The sequence below is a fragment of the Pyxicephalus adspersus genome, chromosome 3, assembly GCF_032062135.1.
Source record: "Pyxicephalus adspersus chromosome 3, UCB_Pads_2.0, whole genome shotgun sequence".
In the NCBI taxonomy this organism is placed as follows: domain Eukaryota; kingdom Metazoa; phylum Chordata; class Amphibia; order Anura; family Pyxicephalidae; genus Pyxicephalus; species Pyxicephalus adspersus.
In genome coordinates, this window is record NC_092860.1 from 73,447,674 (window position 1) to 73,469,745 (window position 22,072).

The following is a 22,072-nucleotide window of genomic DNA, read 5'->3' on the forward strand; positions in this document are numbered from 1 at the left end:
GCCATCATGAACAGCAATACTTACACATTCTGCAAACAGCATTCCAGCAATAGTGTGAACTCAGCCTAGTGTTCCTAAAATTAAACTATATTACCAGGTATATTAAATATGCTGAGAAATTAAAATGTCTTCATAAAAACCGCTGTACAGAACTTTTTCAAATCAGTTACCCACTTATATAAACCATAAAGAACGGGCCCTCTTGTTGCAGAGGTATTCAAATACAGCCACTATGACCCCATTACATATTGATGTTGCCACTTGAATCCCTCTTCCCATGCAGAGGGGTACAGTGAGCAGTCAAATGTAAATGAGCTCTACTAGTTTAAGGTTCCCTTCTGTACATACATCTACCCACTTTCACTTCTCATTCCATCTCCTCAAAATTCCTGTATGCAATGTATTACACAACATGCAAAGACTCAACACAACAATTGAGGCAAGCGACAGCAGGCAGCTATATGGAAAATGAGAACCTGACAGGGGTTAATGTATATTTATTACACTGCTGCACATTTAATACACTGCAGGAGAGGACTAGAGGAACAGCACCTACCAGAGCAATCTTCATTTGGATGAAAAGACAGCTACCCATGCAGGGCTGCTTCCATATTAGTTTGGCCTGTGAGGTTGTATATACAAACATGCAAATTTCATGTGTAATCTTAAGCCTATTTCCACATATTTACTTGAAAATTAGCACATCATATTTCCTGTGTATTAGTCTGACATCACCTTGCCAAAAATTAGCAAAGCACATTACCAGAAATAAAGTTCTTTGTAGAGGAACAAACTTACATCCTGTAAATTTGCTGATTCAATGTATTCTTTACAAACTCAACAGCATTTCTTCAACAGCATTTCTTCAGCAGCATAAAGTAACAAACCATAAAACTCCACAGTGATAATACAGATCTGAAGTGTCCTTTTAATTCAATTATCCGGGTTTTAACAAAATATGTATATTACCTTGATCAGACTTTGTACTGCCCAGTGAACTAAAGAACAGTCAACACAAATTCTGTAAAGCCAAACTAGACATTGCTCTGAATCTAAGGCTACATACATACGATAGTTTTCAATGATGAACAGTCTAACATGAAAGATTTTTGGTACTTGAAATGAATGAGCATGTACATACTATAGAGTATGAAAAAGCAGAACCCAGCTGTGCGCTTCTCCCTGGACTTGCACAGCAGTTCAAAGGTTCACCATGGTTATGACCACTGTACACATGCCAGATTCTCTGCCGAGACTAGCATCACTGTTGTGGGCAATGATTATCCGATGTGTGAACATAGCCTAACAAAATGACCCAATTGGAGGACACAGTACACAAATGTCTATGCTCACCTGTGTGCATGAATTGCATTTGCATGGTATAATAGCTTAAAAAAACAAGCAGAAATTTGACCACATTGTGTTGACATTGCTTTTTAAAATTAGACAATGATCACTGATCAACTAAAAAAAAAAAAAAAAAAAAATATTTGAACATTTGTAATAAATGCAGCAGGTGAACTTTATACAAAAGAATCTGTTGGACTGCCACACAACATATTTAAAGGGCAACTTGAATGTTTGATGTCGATTGTAAAAACACTGAATCATTTAACACGGATTAGTCATCAATAAAGTGCTTGTTTTATGGGAACATATTTCTAAACTCTGAACTTCATTGAGTTATTGTTCATACCCCTTAGTCTTTAATATATTTACACATAAAGAAGTTAGTTTATCTAGGTCAATGTAAACATTAAATTTGACTTGTTCTGTTTATACTCCCAAGTAGCCAGAATAACTTGAAAAAAACAGTCAAAGGCTCTAATAGAGAGAAAAAAAAATCTCTTTAGTAGTTCTATCTGGTGGCAGCATAAGGGGACCAAACAGCAGCTTTAGCTTTCATTTTGAACAGGTCAAGATAGTATGCAGGGACATTGGACTAATGATTTTAAGCAATGAAGAAAGCTACTTCAGTCACTTCACCCAACTAGCATTAGAAGTTGCAGCATATCTTGAGTCAACCCATTTCCTGTCTGGCAGACCAAAGATCATCCAGCCAGCTCCTCCTCACCAATTTTGGAGTGGTGCTCAGGACCCAAGGAGTGCCAAGTTTTCGAAAATGCTGTAATTTTGAAAGTTATACTTACCTCCACACACAGACAAGCCTTGCTCTCACAGCACCTGGGGACATCTGGTTACTTTCAGAGAACAGGCAGCAGGGACGTCTCAACGTGTATTCAGTGTAGTGAGCAAGACCTAACAGCTGTTTCTGCAGAACAGCGCCATCACCAGTGGCCAAACAGTGTACTACAGTCCCTGTATTGAAAATGCAATCTGTAATTCATGCCTGAATACTGAAGGAAACATATTATCAATGGTCAGATTTTCGATTGTCAAATGTACTTCCTTTGTTAGTCATTTAGTCTGACCTTCATGAGTGGGCATTTTCTTGTGTTCTGCATGCCTAAAAAGGTTTTTGTGCCCAATGTTTTTGTATAGTTTGGAGGGCAGAGCTTGATGTATGATAACTAGATACGACTACCTTCTAGCTATTTTCATTACTTTTCAGCACATTCACTTTTGGCTCTATCCCCCCCCCCCCTCCCCATTACCTGAAGCACTCTTGGAAGAGTTGCAAACTACCTGTAAATGCATGGCTAGATACTTCTCACCTCACATTGAGGCTGCATGGGAACAAAAAGCACAATTTTCACAAGTCTTTCTAAATAAAGACTAGGAAGTGAGTCAGCTTCCTCATGTGTCTATGTATTGTGCAGATAGAAAACTTGTAGTTTATCATATACAAGTATAGCACCATTCCATCTTCCTTTCATTTGGTTTTCCACAATTAAGTTTGGTTCTACAACAGCACAAACCCACAAACTAGAAATTGCATAATATATACAAAAAAAAATATATATACACACACAGTACTTACATTATATACTATGGGCATATTGCCAAAACTTTTAAGTTTAGATAAAGAAAAAAAACTTTACAATTTTTCACTTTTCAAAATTACAATATTGAATTTGCTGATCTTAACAGCTAAGAAGTATTTACAACTGTTACATCACATACTCCTTCTAGGAATCTTGCAAGTACAGGGAAAAAAAAAATGTTCATCATAAAATCCCATTACTGCCAAGGTTTCTCAAGGCTTTTGAAAACCCATTGTCTCCCTTCACACCATGTACACATCTTTACCCATGTACTTCATTGGGAGAGACATACAACACAAACAAAGTCTAGCTGAACAGAATGGAGCATTTTTTTTTTTTTATTTATTTTTTTTTTTTTTTTTTTTTTTTTTAATATCACTTTAGCCATCAAGTAAGGCACCCAAGTACACATGTAATAGACCGTTCCTGCTGTTACATGTATAAGAAATTCATTCGATTCAGAATCAATTACTGTAATATATTCTTCATGGAACATTTCCAGTGTCCTCGACATCCAACCGTCAAGTGTTTTAAGATGTGGCTAAAACATGTTCAAGCTTATTAATAAGTTTACCGTTATTACATAGAAATACTACCTCTGTATACAAAGCGAGAACAATCAGCTCCTGTAAAAGAAAAAGTTTAGAATGTTAGAAGTCCAATTTGTTTCAAGTACAAAATCAAAAACTTAAAGAATTCAGCTGTGAAACATCTGGTACCTATAATTCTTTATGATACTGTAGTGCTGTCTGGATATGTATTTTGAAAATACAGAATGCCTAGCAATTCTGATGTATAGCTGCTGTACTTTAAGTCACTATGCAGCATGGTGGTTGAGGTTAGGGCTCTGGTCTTTGCAGCACTGGGTCCCAGGTTTGAATGTCAGCCAGGGATCTATCTGCATAAGGTTTGCATGTTTTTGGAATGTGGGAGGAAACCGGAGTACCCATACAAACAGAGGGAGAACCTGCAGTTAGGTTATTTGTCTTTGCCCCAAAATTGACCTTAGACTTAGCTAGTGACACGACTATGGGCTTTGTAAAGCACTGCGTAATATGTTGGCGCTATATAATTGTGTAATATAAAATTAAGTCAAACCATCTGAATCAAGTCTTATTTCTACTTTCTGCTTGTTATTGGACATTTGCAATAGTCTAGAAGCGGTTTAAAAGAAAGAAGCTTCAAATTTGTATATTGCAATAGTCTAGATGCTGTTAAATAGAATAAAAACTTCAAATTGGTATATTTAAAATTATTAAAATAATAACTACTATCCCAGCATAAAACCAGTACAACAGATTTTGGTGGAATGTGTAGTTACACTCGTGGTGAGGGTCAGTAGAGACATTTACAGAGGTGTGGTGGTAGTAAGAACATGTTAGTATAAATGGCCAGTGTTAAATGTACCTGCCGATACCCTAACACTGGGTTCACTGGAATGACAAACTTTAAAAGCCAGTGTGTCAGAACAATTTGTGCTGCAAAGCATTGATATCTCCCAGTTTTCAACTGTCAACTATTCAAGCCAACTCCTTGAGAAAAAACAAAAAACAAAAACTTAAACCTCATCAGATTCAAATACCGTGCATAAATTCTATTAGCCTACATCCTACCTGTAGCAACACTTACTGCTAGTCAGCAACAGGAAGCCATTGCCATGCAAGCTCCAGTTGCTCATTGGGCTGCCCAATACCCATAAAAAATACTAAGGGAGCCATCTCATACCTACTGCATCACCCATACTCAATACATTGAGTTTTACAATTTACTATCGGTTATATTTAATGAATGACCGTGAGAAATGACAAGAAGAGATGCTACATACCTAAAAACATTTCATTGCTTAAGCACATTCCTAGAGAAAAAAAAAAATCAAATTAGTGCCTATTTACTGCAAGTTGTACCACATTAAATAGTTCTCATGGCAGATTCTAGTGATTCTAGGGAACGCATTCACTACAGGTAAATAAATTTACGAGACTTGTTGTGGTTTCCCAATGTTTAATGAAAGTCACATTCCGGGTTTTATAAACCTACTCCCTGGGCATAGGTCCCAAGCTTTAAATCTGTGGCATCAAGTTTTTATTTCATGAGAATTTGCTGAAAAAGTGCACATTCACTAGCTAAATAACTTTTTAACTAGCTAAAAAAGGTAGGCTCTTATGGGCTGCAAATTGTTTCAATATAAACTTGTAAAAGTAGCTAAAACACATTTGGTAGAAACAGTTTAAAGCATTAGGTACTCCCCATGGAAATTGTAATCTTTGAATGAACATGCAAATATTCATTCAAACAGTGCCTTTAGATAAAAAGGAGATGTACATAAAAAAATGGCAAATAATATATTTACATTGTGGAAAAACTATACTGTTTTTAAGTTACTTGTGAAAGTTTTGCATAACTACACACTAATTGGAGATGCACAAGTTTCTTGACCACTCCATGCAAAAATTTATTTTCTTTCCTTGGTGTATTATAACCTTGTGTGCTTTTTCAAACTGCCTTTTCTGTTTCAGCTTTTAGAGCACATCTTTCCATGATTGCAGGGATTTGTGCCAGCTATGATTTCCCAAACTGCTCAGGTCCTGAAGCAACAAAGCAACCCTGACCACAACTTTCCCATCACCATGCTTCACATTTCATATATTTTTTTCCCTGAAATGTTTATGCCAAACATGTGTATCGTAACAGTGGCTAAACTTTTTATATTGATCAGTCCATTGCATATTTACGGGTGTAATAAACTGTAGTCCTGTGCCTTTTTTTTAAGCATTTTCCTGGTACATGCTCATGCAATTTTAGCACAAACTGGTGAGCTCTTGGGCAAAATATTAAAGCCTATAAGTCTTATAGACATTTTCCTTGTAGTGGAAAGACTGACTTCAAATAATTGTACAATCTTTTAAAAACCCTTTCCAAGCATACCTGCTGCATTTTCTGAGGGCCTTTTAGAGCTCTGTGGTATTGAAAATGTGTGATATTGACAGAAGGAAGGAGCTAGATTCTAAAAGACTGGGTTTTTTTTTTAATGCATATCCTTTCTTGTCTTTTGTACCTTGCACATGATTGGATATTGTTTGCAATGATGAATTCCCACCACATTTGTCAAGTGAAAATTCCCTTGCAGAAGTTCACTTTGCTGAACAAACTGCCTAAACTTCTTTGGGCGATTCATGTCCAATATGTTATCAAAACAAAAACAATGAGAAAGTGATTGCAATGCTTGTGAGTCTCCAGTGTGTAAAGATGCACTTTTGGAAGAAAGGAGGAATTTTCTATGGCACGACAATTTTTTTTATTTAAAGTAACCCCTCAAATGAAACAGTAGGCATTTTAATATGGTCATGTAAAATAGGGGTTTAAATTTGGTATGTGTAAAGTGGGGGTTTAGTATATTTTTCCTCCACAATTTGTAGAGGCCAGTGTTGCCTCTACAGTGGTAACTATTCATGTGAACTTTTACAGTATATTGAATTTTGCTTTCTAAAAACTCGACATTGAAAATATTGTACAAAGGTATAAAAATTAAAACGATATCGATGTCAAAATTGTCTTAGTTCTCTGCATTAGTAAAGCACTGGTTTACCTAGGAATCAGCATATACCAAGGTATAGGAAAAGATTTTGAAATTGTTTTACGCAGTTGTTAGTGTTTCCTGAATTATCCTTCATGCAGTTTAAACTCTGCTTACTAGTATTTCAGATCTAAACTATATTGAGCTTCTACCTATTTTTTGTAATAGGCCTATAGTTGACAAGGAAAAACATTGGAAAGCATCCAATTTGCTGAAGATTCCAGGAACCATTGGGAAGGTTACCCAGGTTTTTCTCAGAATGCTTACAACCCCAGTATTTACACAAGCATGGGTAGCCTGTCCGCATTCCCTGTGAGGCAAGATGATGTTCTTTTAAAGCTCACATTTCTTGTCTAGGTCACAAGAGCAGCACACATTATTCACAGAGCTCTTTGTTTTATCAAAATATCCAAAACTCGTTTCTGATTGCACATCACTTAAGAGAAACCAGCGTATACATTGAGCAACACAAAATACTATCCACAGGATCCACCCTTAATAGTCCCCCATAGTGTATACAGAAAAACATGGCATGTTTAGATTGTCATAAATGACTGGGACTCTTGGACATATCACCTTTTTCAAAAGAAATGTAGTAATAGACAAGTTACCTGTTCATTTGCATTTCCTTCAGCATCAAAAGCATCATTAAGGAATGTTTCAGTGGATTCCATCGTTTTAGTGTTCAATGGATCCAATTCTTTAGAAAGCCGAGTCAGAGTTCTTGAGGAGGCTGAACTAGAGGTTCTGTTCGGTGGAGGACATTAAGAGGAGGTGATAAAATATGTATTACAACAGCAGATTTACTAGAAAAGCACCAGTTCACATTTAACCAACTTTAGCCTTCTACATGAAAATACATTTTAGATAGTAGTTTGTAAGAAGCCCAAAGCAGATACTAAATTCCTATACCCCATGTGAGCATCATGCAGGCTCTGTCTCTGGCATCTCTTTTGCAGTTTAAGTCTCCGCTTTAATTAGGATTCAGTTTTGGTATTACTGAGGTATTAAAATAAGTGGAGTATAATGCAACTGTATATACCTAGGTATTTACATACAAAACAGGAAGTCTTGTACAGCGTGACTATAGAAAGGATATAAAAATAGATGCAAAAGTAGATCTACTTTTAAAAGCAACAAAATATAGGGTTAATTGGTATGTCACAAAACCATCTACCATACTTTTATATGCCATTTGTAGTCATGATTATAGGAACCTTCACACCTACAAAGCCATTTAATCCAGAGTCTTAATAAAACAGCATGTAGAAAGGAAAGTGCCAAAAGTAGAGTATAAATTACAGATTGTCTTTTTGTGAAAAAAAAAAAAAAAAAAACAATCTGTTACAGACATTTCTGTAGGTAAAAGGCCAACTCTTTACCAAAAAGAAGCTTATGTCCAAAAAGCACCAATCTGCCCATTTAGTACAAAACCAGCTTAATCCTGAACATGGCTGAGCTTGCTTTCTTTTCCTTGACCGGAGGAGGGAGTGCCAAGGTGCAGAATGAAGCTCTGATTAGCAACATTACAAGAGTCTTCCTAATCAGTCTTGTTTACAATAAGTAGAACAAAGGGTACCATAGGAAGCAGAAGTACAGGGAAGACAGGATATTTGTTGTACTAGCTCAAATTGTGCAGTACAATTGAACTAGGTAAACAGCAAGCTACCATGTACATGTTCCAATATTTTGTAGGCAATTTTTTTTTTAATAGAGAAGTAAATTTACTAACCTTTGCAAAGCTTTTCTTTTGGACACATAAACAAAGATTCCAGCGGCTATGGCAAACACAAGAAAGACAGCAATAGTTCCAACAGTCAAGGGAACAGCAAACTGAAATCCAACCTCACAAAAATTCCCACTATATCCAGGGTCACATTGACATTTAACAATGTCATTCTCAAGGATACATTCTCCTTTCATGGTGCAGATCTCCCTGGAGCAAGGCACAGACTTTGCCAAGTTTTTGCCAAATTCTTCTGGTGTCAGGTCATTGTCAGATTCATACTCTGTGGTTGTGGAAATTCCAGTTGTGGTTTTGATTTTCTGTCTGGTTGTGGGTGGATCAGAAACCAGATGTGAAGCAATGTGTTTAATATTCTTCTCGAAAATATATGCACCTGAAATCACAAAGTGTCATTCGTAAACACTCTTCACCATTTAATGGCTGTCAAGCAAGTTTTACTAGATATAGTGGAGACAAAACTTTAGTATTTAAAAATTGTATCAAAAATATTTGCCTCTGGCTAACAAAAAGCAATTTAAAGGCATCTTTTGTGAACCTAAAACCTAAGTTGTTTAGTAACAATTTGTAGTTTTACAATGGCAATGTAGCACCAACTGCTGATGATCTGCAAAAGGTATAACATTTTTAATGCATAACTGCCTCCATCCCATTTGGTGCTGGGATACAAATTCAATCTAGTACCAACCCAAAAACTTGACTGCTCAGTGAATTATTTATTGCCCAGAACAAACATGCACACGTGCCCGAGACTCTGCCTACCCAATTGTTTTCATTCAAGTAGAAAATATGGGAATTACAATCAGATTTGCTTGATTACCCATATTCATGAGATTTGAACTATATCATGCAAGCACCCAGATTGATTTATACGGTCACTGAAATGTGTTTGTGGGCATTTACACTAAAAAGTAGGTAGTCCCCAAAGGTCCACTGATTAAAGTGGTTGATGTGTACCGACATCCCATGGATTACTTTAAACTCACACGTGCAATATTGTCGTTAGGAAATGAATGACCGAAGTCAGATCAAGGAATAATCATTATTTTGAAAGATTGTATAGTATAGTGCAGTGGTTATCAACCATTTTGGTCCCGTGGACCACCAAAAATCACCGGCTCCCGACTGCAGATACATGGGGATCCGGGTGTCACTCAAAGGGGGAGAAAGCTCCTCCGGAGTGACGCCATTATGACAAATCCCCAACCACTCCCCCATCACGGATCTGAGCCCTACAATGGGAGAGTGGGCAGGTTGTGTCCAGGGACACAGGCCACCCACTTCCCCCAAGCCTGTGAACTGTACTGGGGGCGTGCTCCGTGGCTCCGGCCGCTGCATCACCCCAGCTCACCAGACCCCACTCGGGAATACACCGGCCAGAGCCTCAGACCACTGGTTGGTGACCCCTGGTATAGTGCATGATTCTGTACACCAACAATACGATTGTATCTAGTGTGTACACTATTGGTGGATTACATTTGAACAATTCAGGAAGTGACATATACCAGAGAAAAGTGTACCACAGAACAATTCACATTCACTGAATGACCATACAAATGATAGCGAACAATTGTCCCCCAAACTGATCCGCCAGGACAGTCATCTGCTTCCAGCGACATTCCTCATTCATGAGCGTCATTGTGCACTTTTTTGTTAACGATTGTTGAAAGGTCAGTCATTAATTGTTTGTTTCCAATGACAATTATTGCATGTGTGTACATAGTCCAAGTAAACTCATGGCACTTTAAAGGATGTGAGAAATTAGTTGGTAAACACTTTATTTAGTAATTGCTGATTAATTTAATGCATAGATGGTTTTTAAATGCCTTCATCAAGTAATAAAAAGCACTTTGGTTACAATTTAATATTCAAAAACGGTTGCCTGCACTGCAGGTTGGGTACAAAAAGTACCAAAAAATGCAAAGGGCTAGTATTTGCCAAACACTTTAAAACCAGCAAATGTTAGTAGTAGTTTTTCCCTAGTCAGGTCCATACAGCAAGGAAGCCCTAGTCAATTTTGACAGATAAACCCCAAACCCCATGCTAAGCATCCACACACTTCTAGAGAAACTGCTTCAAAATTGGTGCTTGATGTGAATTCCCAAACTGCACAGCACAAAAAAAGGATTTAAAGTCCAGTTATGTGATGTTGATACACAATTCTCAGCTAGGAATGCAGAAAATCGACTATGTAGCAGTCTGCAATTAGGTACAGGCATAAAATAGTATGGTTTGCCAAGCAAACCCACTTTTTTTTTTTTTTTTTTTTTTTTTTAATACTCATTAGCAAAGTGTTTATACAAAAAAATTACTAAACACATTCCTTAATTTCCTAATTTTAAAAAGCCAAAAAAAGGTTCAGTTTTTAGAGGGAACGGATAAAGATATTCTATGTGTAGGTGGGGAAATAAAAATAGGTCAGAAAAAAGTTTGCCAGCATGCAAGTGAAAAATCAACAAAACCATGCATAGTCATATGATAAACTTTTTGTGGTCCTCACAAACACAAATTTACATGAAACAAGTTACTTACAGTTCTCTTCATCAGAAGCATCCAAGCAATCTGGCTTGCGGTCACATATTTTGTTGTTCAAGACACACCTAAAACCATCTTTGCAAGGCCGAGAACCTTGGGGGCACTTCAGCTCTTCAACGCAATTTGTATCATTCACTAGGTAATGAGTGAATGAACAGTGACAGGTATGGCCTGTGAGGTTTGGCAAACAAATCTGGCTACACCCACCATTATTTTCAGAACAGCCATTACTTCCTGTAATGCAATTAAATTAAAAAATTAAATGAAAAGTTTAGACTAAACAGTACTCCAAATGTATAATTACAAGTATCTGCATACACTGTCCATGTGTACAGAAAGTGCCACAGTTACCAATATTTCATAGCCAATTAAGGCAAAGTACTAGCCTTAAGGCCATATAATCCAGAGCTCGTAGTGGCAATATTCTGATAACCAAGTAATCCTCCGGTTTTTGAGACAACCTTTCACACTTGTCTTAACCCAGCAGAGAATATAATGACATGTAAATAAATTTACATTTTAGCACCTTTTCTATTGAAGGAAAATAATTTGGTCCTCGATTCCTCATCTTTTGCCTAAAAAGTCAGGGCATGCCTAGTTAGGCTCAGTAAACACATTTGGAAAATCATGAATATTTTACCACCTAAGGTTGTCTCCAGACTAGTACTCTGTGCCACTCTCACAACATATATGCAGGAGAACTATCCTCTAGGTGAAGCCCCAGGGACTTTTCCAGGAAAGAATATAAATACTATGCTCTTTAGACATTAGTTTCAAGCACCGGGCAGAAAAGCAAATTCTGAGGATAATTGTTATACAAACTCACCTTGTTGAAACAGTCTGCTATAAACTTTTAAGTCGACCACTTTTTGCTCCACTTGAATATATTTTATTTCCTTTGCTTCTACATTAGTTAATGAAATTTTTGTTGTACCTAAAAGTAAAAAAATAAGTATGGGTATTTTTCATAGCAAACAGATCCAAGCTTTCAATTTTAGGTCTGCCATGGATGAGTTTAAAAATCCCAAGGGATAGTTTTGCACAATAGAAGTGTGTTGAATATGTTGAAGTGATAAAAAGTTAAATACAATAAAGCTAAAGATAGCTATGCAATTGATCACATCAGTTTGACAAGAGTGCAATTTTGGAAGAAGGCAGTGTGAGAAGTGGCAAGCCCATTTTGAATTTACCATTGCATTGAATTCTGGACTACTTTGTTTCCATCATTTCCAATATAGAGACCATAACAAAATTGCTTCATGTCTTACAAACTAAGCTACGTACACACTTCCAATTATTATCGTTGGAAAACGAACGACCCTGCACGATATCTACGAACGATCGTATAGCACCGTTCCTGCACATAGAGATAACGACACGATCGTTCGTAGATATTGTACACACAATAGATACGATCGTTTGAGCGATAGAGGAACTATGTGCACGACAGGAAAGTGAACAAACGTTCGTTCATTACGCATGCTCAGACCATGGACGATCAACGAACGATCGTACACACGAACGATGTTCAACGATCGTCGTCCAATCCGATCCGCCGGTCCGGTCGTTCGTTTCCAACGACTTTCCTCGTTCGTCGGCGTCGGTTACTTTTTTTACGAACGATTTTTGCCCAAATCGATCGTTCATTCGTCGTTAGTTTTGAACGATAAAAATTGGAAGTGTGTACGCACCTTAAGCAAGGCACTATATGAAAACTTAAGTGCCCATTAAAAAGAGATTTTAAGTAGATTTAAGTGTATATTAGCCCCTATCTTCCAACTTGGCTCACCATCTGAAAATTTATCAACTTAAACCAATCTTATGCTTATCAGGTGTTGAGAGTAAAGCTGCGTACACACTTGCAATAATTATCGTTGGAAACAAACGACTAACCAACGACACAGACGACTGTCCCAGTAGATCTGATTGAGCAACGAGCGTTCACTATCTATTGTGTGTACGGTCGTTCAGTGATGGTGGAAGTTTCTGGAGTACACTTTTTACATGGCACTTCCTGCATCATTTAAACGATTGTTTCTAGCATGTGTACACTATTGGTGGATTATATTTGAACAATTGTATTGTTACAACATGTTGTGTACAATACGATCGTTCAAAATAATGATGCATAATCATTAGTCATTCGTTTTCTAATGATAATTATTACAAGTGTGTACCTAGCCTTACAATATAAGCATTCATGTTTAAAGTTATTCAGAAGCCATGTACACAACCTAGATATTCATTAGAGACTGTCAATAGAGAATGTCTTGAGTGGAAAGGTGAAAATCCAATGTGTGAGGTATGAAAGTGTGCCAAGGCCACGACCAGTCATTTCCAGGGGGTGAGGATAATTTTTACTTGTCATCCCTCATTCACAGAACTTACTGTGTGTACCAAGCCCATTAATTTTATCACTAGGAACAAAACCATTGTTTTCAGCAACAGAAACATGGACTTAAACTGCATATGGATGTTACAACAAAATGTTTGACATTATGCCTAAAGTAATTTTAGAGCTACAGTCCCTAATTGATGGCAATCGATTGTGTATTCTATATACTAAATATGGTACTTACCATTGGCAATTACAGACCAGAACAAAAAGCCCTGTCCAGCAGCAAATAGATATAGGCCATGTAAACCACTTTTTAGCACCTTGTAGTTTGATCCATCCACATCAATTGATTCAATGGTGTCATAGACTGGAAAAACATTAAACACTTTATATAAGGAATGGATCAAAATTGAATGTTTGCCACATCCACTAGTGGTTTGATTGCAACAAATTTTGCCACACATACATAACATTTCCGGCACACTCAAGCTACCATTCATATGCTCACAAGTATGTAGAAAGAAACCATAAAAACCAAGAACTAGGGAACTTGTAAACAGTTACTAGTTTCATTCGTGCTAGTATGCCTTGATTATATTTAAAAGGCTGGAATAAAATTTCAGTGGAGCACTGCTTTTATGTAACAAGAAAGTCTTTGTGCCATTTTATACTTAAGCCTACATTTAAAAAAAATTATTGGATATTTTCTCTTTGGTATGTAACTTTGTCTTTGTATGTTCTTTTATATAATAAAGGTTATAAAAAAAAAAAATTACTGGAGCACAATAACTATGCTGGACCTGGGCTCCACTTCATAGGTGCAGAAGACCTTGACCGTGGATTTAGCAAATACCCATTGGTTGTTCTGGGTCTAGCTGGTAAAGTGCCGATTCTTGATACAGGGAAGATAAACTAGGGACGTGTGGACAGAAGGATTTAAACCCTATATTTGGACCTAGACAGCTGAGGACAGAATTGTAGCAAGGAAAAAAAAAAAAAAAAAAAAAGCCAATCATAAAAATAAGCAAAACTTTACCTCTATCAGCCCAATAAAGTTTAGTCCCCGAGTCCATGAAGGTTAGTCCTACTACTAGTTTACTTTTCCTCCACAAAACCCTTCTGTGTGTTCCATCCATGTCAGCACATTCAATCTTTGAACTTTTGCTTTGTATTTCTGATCCAGCATCAAAATAGCACATGATACCAAGGGTCGGGTAGATGGCAATACAGAACGGCTGATACAGATCATCTTTTACCACCACCGTTTTATGCAAACCGTTGGACGTGGCAACATGAATGTATGGCTTAAAAGTGCTAATCCAGAAAATGTTCCCAGTTATCCAGTCCACAGCAACAGAAGTCACAATGTCTTCAACTTGTAATACTTTTTTCCAATCTTTAGATTCATGATCTCTAATTTTTGTTGATGCTATGTAGCCCCCATTTTTTACAGCAAATACAAGTGTCCGATCTTGTAAAATGTAATCAATGGATGAGAGCGGATTAGCATTGGACAAAGACACAATTTCATTTAATGTTACACTTTTTCCTTCTTGGTAAAATGTCTGCAAATAGACCTAATAAAATATATAAAGGAAGAAAAGTAAGATTTTTTTTTTTTTTTTTTTTAAATGCACATTTTCATTTGTCAAACAATTTTCTATTAAACATGTACAAAAATGTTTTAATATCAAGACTCGCCCTTACCCCCAAATGCAGACCATTTGAAAACTAACTCCTACTTGTGGCAGTCTTGAGGAGTATGGCTTCCCCTCAGGAATGCATAAGTATGGCTTCCCCAAAGAAAAGAATGGAGCTGTACAGGACAAAACACTTTAAAAAAAAGGTACAGATGCCCTTTAAAGCAGCATTCACCAACTAGTGGTCCACAAGAACCAAAAAAGGGGGGGAGGCACACCAGCCAGAGCCATGGACCATGTCCCCCACACGAATCGCAGGCTCATGGTGGACACAACCCGCCCACTCTCCTATTGCAGGCTCAGACCTGTGATGGGAGAGTGGGTGGGTTCTGGCATCATGACGTCACTCAGGGGAAGTTTTCTCCCATTTGAGTATGCACGGTCTGGAGCCCAAAGGTTTAGTAGTCTGTAGGTCTGAAAAGGTTGGCGACTACTGCTTTAAATTAGAGCAATACAAATATGCCTTTCATTGAGGTTTCCTGAAATATATCTTTTAGAGTCATTACTTTTTTCTTAAAGTTTGTAGCTGACAGATTAGTTCAGAAAAAAAAAAAAAAAAAAAAAAAAAAAAAAAAAAAAAAAGCAAACCACCAAGTCACGTTTGGCAGTTAGCATTTTAATAAGGTCAACTATATCTTGAGAGAGTAATCTTTTGCACATGGAATCGAAAATCGAATTTATCACTAAATAAAAAAAAAAAAAAAAAAAAAATTGAATTTATGTATTTAAAGTGGTATAGAAGACATTTCTGTATTCACATCCATTGATTTAAAATTTATTTTGGATTTTCAATCTCAAGTAGGTTGCTAAATCTGTATGAGCACAGAGGTTGAATCTAATGTTTTCTAGATTAACACATACCCAAAACGATATATGCACACATACCAGCTTCCCACCATTTATGGTGAATACATCTAAAGAAACCATTTTTTCTTGATGTTACCTTTTAAATGTCGTGTATAGAGGTGTAACTTTAACAAATCAAACAATTCTGCAGTAGCATATCTGTTTAAAAAGGCTTATAAATGCACCTGGGAAACAGATCCTGGCATGGCCATTACCAAAAATGGCAAATCTTTTAAAGGAACACAATCTTGCATATTGCCTGAAAGCAGAAGTCCTGTGGGACACCAACAACTTCCTTTTAATGAAGGTCCAATAAGGCACACATGTGAGCACTTTAGCTTTTGGCAGGGATTTTCCATTCTTGGCTGCATCACCTCATGTATAACCTATATCCATGAAATAAAGACATTAAAAATACTATTTTCCTGGTATGTTTCAGCAGCCTGAATATCAATTTACATTTGGCATGTTCTCCCATACTACCTTTCATTTCTGTATTAGGCCAGCCCCTAGTTTGTCACACCAAGCTGCTCTGTTGTCAGTTAAAATCTAAGCTAACTTAATCATACAGGTGTAGTTCTGAGTCAAGAAGCTTTGTAAAAGAAATCCTCTAATAATGGCCGAGTCAGAACGTGCTATACTATGCACGTTAGAGCTTAGAAGGTATGTTTTTTGCATGGAAGTAACATCTTGGTAAGGGTAGTAATTAGCTTAAACCTTCTTGTTCTACTATAGCGATTTCACAAAGTACCTACTGATTGTAAGTGCACCTTTCATGTGTTAGATCTGAAAAGATTAGATTTGCATTATAAGTATTTTACCAGCACTTCTCATACCTTAAGTCCATATGGCTGACCATGTCCTTTTATTAAAACAGTTCTGTTCTTGCCAGTTTTCTTATTTATCTTTTGCACTGTTCTTGACTTAATTTCAGACCAGTAAACCTCATCCTCAAACACCATCAAAGCAAAAGGACTGTGAATGATTTTCATTTGTATCACCTATGAGAAAAAATTCTACAAGTAAATGCTTTATCCCCCCCACTTTTGACGCAAATACCAAAACATATTTAAAATTAAATACTTGTATATCTGTGCCATCCAGACTGGCTGAACCGATGGAATGAAATTTATCATCAGACCAGTAAATTCTCCAGCTCAGAAGGTCGAGAGCTAATCCCGTTGGCCAACCAAGTTTTTCAGCAATAAGAATTTTTCTTTGGCTGCCATCCATACCAGCTTGTGCAATTTGGGGCTCAACACCAATTTCAGACCAATACATTAATCTGCAGATAAAGAAACCAGTAGAACCTGTAAGTAATTGGAAGATTTATTCTAGCTAAAAAGTTTAATTGCATAAAGCAATCTAAACTACCAATGACAACCCAAGCAAGCATCTGAAGGTTTTAGGTTTTAAATCTCTGAGCACCTTTAGTTTAGCAATATGACGCCAAAAGCAAACATGCTTTGCCTGTGCATGGTCATTTTTGAAATGTCCCCTACTCCCGAGGGGCCTTTAGGGGATTGCAAAGAACAAATCTATTACTTATAGTATGATCATGTGATGCAACAGTGCTGGTCTGTGGAGGTTGATCTAGACACTGTCCAACCAGGGTAAGTTCTCAGACCCTCCAAGGCTTTCTTTGGGAAACGGAGCTTGTACGGAGTGGTCTTTCAGAAGTTTGTTACTGAACAGTTGCAGGGGAAGACATTTGCTGGTGGGGAAGGGACAATTAGGTAAACAAAATAAAGTTTCATATTTCAAATAGTGATTTTACTAATGAAATCTGTTTCATCCCACAAAAGTTCTTGTCAATAAGGTGCATTATTTGGAAACCATTTCTCCCCACTCACCCATTAAGTGGCTGCAACACTAAAGAATGTGGTTGATCTAAATTATCAACAATCGTTACATATTCTGGTAATCCTTTCCAAGTTCCATTCAGTGCAGTAGCAAAAATTTGCCCTGCTATGCCATCTGTCCAGTACATATTCCGTCCAACCCAGTCAACAGCTAAACAATCTGATTTAATGCCTGTAGCATAAAAAAAAAAAAAAAAAAAAAAAAAAAAAAAACACACCACACAGATTAAAAAGGACTGCTCATCTCTAATAAAAAGTAAGACTACACAGGATATTCAAACCTTTAACAAGAGTCCCTTTGGTTTTGGTCCTCATGTTTATCCATTTGAGACTTTCTGCATTGAGGTCCATCCAGAAGACCCTCTGCTCTAATACATCATAGTCCAGTGAAAAAATTGTGGAACTCTTATCTGTAGAAGTCAAAATGTCTTCTTCTAACGTTCGCAGCTTGTATAACATTAGATTAAATCGAACTGATACAAGCAAGATAGGTTCTGGCCCTAGAAAACAGGCAAATAAACAAAGTATGTAGTTTAGATACCTTATAATACAGCCATATTTACCATAGGTATGCTGCCTCAGTTCAATGTTTGCCCATTTCAAAACACATTGAACTTTGAAATTGAAAGGCTTCCAGTTTGTTTTGAGTTGGAAAAGAAAGCATCTCTGCTAGACTATGCCAACAAGCCATGGATTAACACACACAATCCTAAAATAATTTAGTTATAGATTGAAGTGCGGTGATCCAAGTCAAAACTGTATCTATTACTGGACTGGGGATACAAATAAATCCGGCCGTGTATTAGGAACTTTGAGCACCTGGAATATACATTTTTTGGTGCGTGTACATTCTCTTGTTGATTCAGGAGGGGTAAATTTATAGAGCCATTTGTTAATTTGTTTCTTCACAAGTGCATCGGACTACAACTGGGGTTTGTTATTTTTCTGGGTGTCAACCAAGCTAGTGAAATCTGAAGCTTGTGGCTGGGATGATCGTCATATTCATACAGACAGAACTGTATAAATATACATAAAATTCATGTAATTGCAAAAAAACCTATTATGTTTTACAGTTTTCATTCGGATTTTCATGCTGCTCATATATGTAGAGGAGTCAATCACACTGATTAGGACAAATTTACCATTAGATAATATTTAGCGTGTATGAATGGCACAAAGAAAACATGAAGTCACATCAAGGAGTTTGCCCAATAACAAAAAATTACAAGCATCAAGAAATGTTTACCATAAACAGTCTTCATATTAAGCTTACAACACAAATTTTTTCACTTAAAAAGGTATTTTACCTGCTGCTTTACACTTGTGGCCATCATTCTGTAGAAAATAGCCAGCATGACAAGCACAATTATATGTCCCATTTTGGTTAGTACAAGACTGGCTGCATGGTGGGGGATTAAGTTCTTTGCATTCATTTATATCCACGCAGAGACTGTCATCATTACTTAGTCTGAAGCCTCTACCACACATGCATTTCTGCAAAGAAATTTAGATTACCTTTGTTTTCAACAAGTCAATAAATGTTACACTACACATTTATCAGGGTACATGAACATTAGGAAACATTTGAATAAAGGAAATGTTTTCCCAAAAAAATAAATAAAAAAAATAAATAAAAACTCTGTCAGTTAGCCTTAGGAAAAGTTGCTAGCTAGCAGGAGAATTGTGACTTTATGACACCACCTAAATGGTGTAAACCAAATGAGAAAGTAGAATCTCTCATCTAGCTTTGGACAATGCATGGAAGGGTTAGAACACCTGCCAGGTTATTTTTTTGACAGTCTGCTAGAAAGCCATTATTTAGAATTGTCCTAGCGACCACTTTCACTGAAAGTGAAATGCAAGAAAAGCAATTGATTGAGTTAGCAGTACAAATATTTAATGGGAAATCTTTCAAAGATGACACTTGTAAAAAAGTATCTAAACGAAGGGATATTTAAAAATAAATAAATAAATACCCACACACCACACACACAATTCATTGTAAATTAAGTAACTGGATATGGTGGCTGATTTATCTCCCTCCACCCCCTTATTTATATTTTGCAAATGAGGAGAGTCATTACACAACATTGTTCCAAATCTAAGGAATGCACGAGACCAGTTTATTATGAAAACATCTCAATATTTTTTCCAAATATACTACTAAATATGCTTTGGAATACTTTACTTACTGGACCAGATGGAGACTTGTAACAACCAAATTTACATTTTCCTTCGCATGGCATATCACATTTGCCACCTTCATCAGAGCCATCCAGACAGTTCGCTTGACCATTACAAACAACATCAATTGCAACACAGTCTAAGTTTTTACATTGATACTGCTCGCTTTTGCATTTTTGAGGTGCACCTTAAAATACAAAAACACAAGGATTTAAACATCACAGTTTAGAATTAGTGAAGAGTAAAGTTGGCAAAAAAGCAAAAAGATGTTTGCCTATGTATATTTATACACCATTTGTCCAATCTAAAAATCAAATTGAAAGGGCAACTAAACAAAATTAGGAGGCAAATTCTTGAATCAGTTGTGGTAATTAGCATAGATTGTGTTACCTTTGAATGGAACTCTACAAATTCAAAAACCCATTGTGTTGATGTACAATCTATATACACATCCTTGACCTATTATAACTTTTTAGTTAACAAATTGAGGTCCAACAATTGCTTACGACCTACTTCCTGTGACTACAAATCCTGCCCTAACTCATGTTGACCTTGTTTCCACTGTATTCAAGAAAACTGAGAAATTACATTTGGCATATTTTTCCTTGTTTGGATGTCACATGATCACATCTGAAAAACTCTTCCCATTGGCTTGAGGCGAGGAAAGGAGATGTGCCTGTATACCGCACTATATTTGGCTTGAAAATGAAATGAAACTGATAATCTCCTTCCATTTACCCATTACAATTGCCTTAATTTTGGCCTTAAGTGGTGTTTTAACACAATCTCTTTAAAAGAATATAAAAATCCTTACAGCCAACTTCATCACTGCCATCTTGACAGTCCTTTTCCCCATCACACTGCCAAAAGGATGGAATACACTGATCTTCACTAGCACAAGCCCACTGCCTCTTTTCACACATGATCTTCTCCAATTTACAGTCCTAAAGTTAAGGGGAAAAAAAAATAAGCTGGTGTGATGACAGAATTGGATGTTCTATTGTTTTGGCAAAGCAGAAGACCTTTGCAGATGATAGTTCCAATCAATTAAAAAATTTAAAAAGCCACAACATATTGAGTGACATTACCTACAATCTTCAGTCTGGATACTGCCAAACGTAACTAGTCAAGACTGAAGTGTCAACTACAACGGGTTCTGAAAATTCTAGTTTCTTGACTAAGACCATAGATAACCAAGCCGCATTTGTTTTTGCTTTGCGTTAGATGGCTACTACAAGGACAACATTTGGACCATCTTATAGCTCTGGTTACAGTAGTATGCTCCAAGCAAATGTTATGGTCCAACTCCTCCAGACTGAAGGCTAGACTTGTGTACTACTGCACAAGGTTAGCACCTGAAAAACTATGCTCAGGTGCTGCATAGTACACCCAGAAAATGAGACTGCTGAATCCGACACCTCAGCCTCCTTCCCTTCTACTTGGAGCCATCATCCTCCAATAGCCATCACAGTTAGAATAAGACAGGAATGTTTGAGTCCTAAATATTTCAATACAAAAGACAACATGCTTTCTGTAAAAAGGAGCAGCATTGTGGAGACCACTATATTCCTAGTTGTTATACAGTGTTATAGGTCTTGCAGAAAATGTTTTAGTAATTAGTGTGGAATGACTTTTCCTTGTCCATTGACATGTAGATTCCTGGGTCCAGTTTAGTTTGAGATTAGAAACCATCCACTCATTAACCACATGTTTAACTATACCTTTTCATCACTTCCATCTTTACAGTCTTTGTCCCCATCACATTTCCATTCTTTTAACATGCATTCACCACTTTGGCATTTGAATTCTCCACTTGGACAATGGGCACGTTTAGCGATTGTACAGTTTTGTTCATCTGAGTGATCACCACAATCATTGTCCCCATCACAGTGCATGGTAAAGGGAATACACTGTCCATTAGTACACTGGAACTTGTTACTGCTGCATTGCTTAGGTTCTGTAAGTGCAAAACATCCATAGTATTTGGTAAATAGAGTGTCAAGTCAAACAACCCCATGTTTATATAAACAAAAAAGATCCTGGTAATAAAACCTTTCAAAGTATACGTAAAAGGGTACTGCCAGCTAATATTGTATACATCTTTAAAGTGCGAACACAGGAAAATTTTGTTTTTGTCGTTTTGGAGTAGAGAAAGGTTAGAAGCCACCAGTGTAACACTTGCTGTGTGCCATTGGTGAAATTTCCCTCAGCCTAAATTTGACCTGAAAGTCTGTCAGTCAATTAGCTTGAAACTAATAAGGCATGCATCGCCAATGTTTAACGCTCAGATTCATTACAGAGGTCTACGCTATATTCAATGACTGCGATAGCATACAGCACCAAG

The 22,072-nt window shown here is 36.9% G+C and overlaps 1 protein-coding gene across 1 annotated transcript in view; it reads right to left on the reverse strand.

Moving 5' to 3' along the window:
• Positions 1–2,653: 2,653 nt before the first annotated feature.
• Positions 2,654–22,072, reverse strand: part of LOC140326549 (low-density lipoprotein receptor-related protein 2-like) — a 37,104-nt gene continuing 17,685 nt past the window's right edge. The window contains exons 19-35 of the mRNA XM_072405236.1: positions 21,450–21,685; positions 20,543–20,672; positions 19,737–19,915; positions 18,852–19,038; positions 17,826–18,044; positions 17,536–17,716; positions 16,766–16,967; positions 16,519–16,683; positions 15,868–16,068; positions 14,173–14,713; positions 13,378–13,503; positions 11,625–11,732; positions 10,796–11,032; positions 8,252–8,639; positions 7,131–7,266; positions 4,771–4,800; positions 2,654–3,571 (exon numbers count right to left, since the gene is read on the reverse strand). Of these exons, the coding sequence (XP_072261337.1) occupies positions 4,789–4,800; positions 7,131–7,266; positions 8,252–8,639; positions 10,796–11,032; positions 11,625–11,732; positions 13,378–13,503; positions 14,173–14,713; positions 15,868–16,068; positions 16,519–16,683; positions 16,766–16,967; positions 17,536–17,716; positions 17,826–18,044; positions 18,852–19,038; positions 19,737–19,915; positions 20,543–20,672; positions 21,450–21,685 (3,248 nt within the window). The 3' untranslated portion in view covers positions 2,654–3,571; positions 4,771–4,788. The remainder of the gene's footprint in view (positions 3,572–4,770; positions 4,801–7,130; positions 7,267–8,251; positions 8,640–10,795; positions 11,033–11,624; positions 11,733–13,377; positions 13,504–14,172; positions 14,714–15,867; positions 16,069–16,518; positions 16,684–16,765; positions 16,968–17,535; positions 17,717–17,825; positions 18,045–18,851; positions 19,039–19,736; positions 19,916–20,542; positions 20,673–21,449; positions 21,686–22,072) is intronic.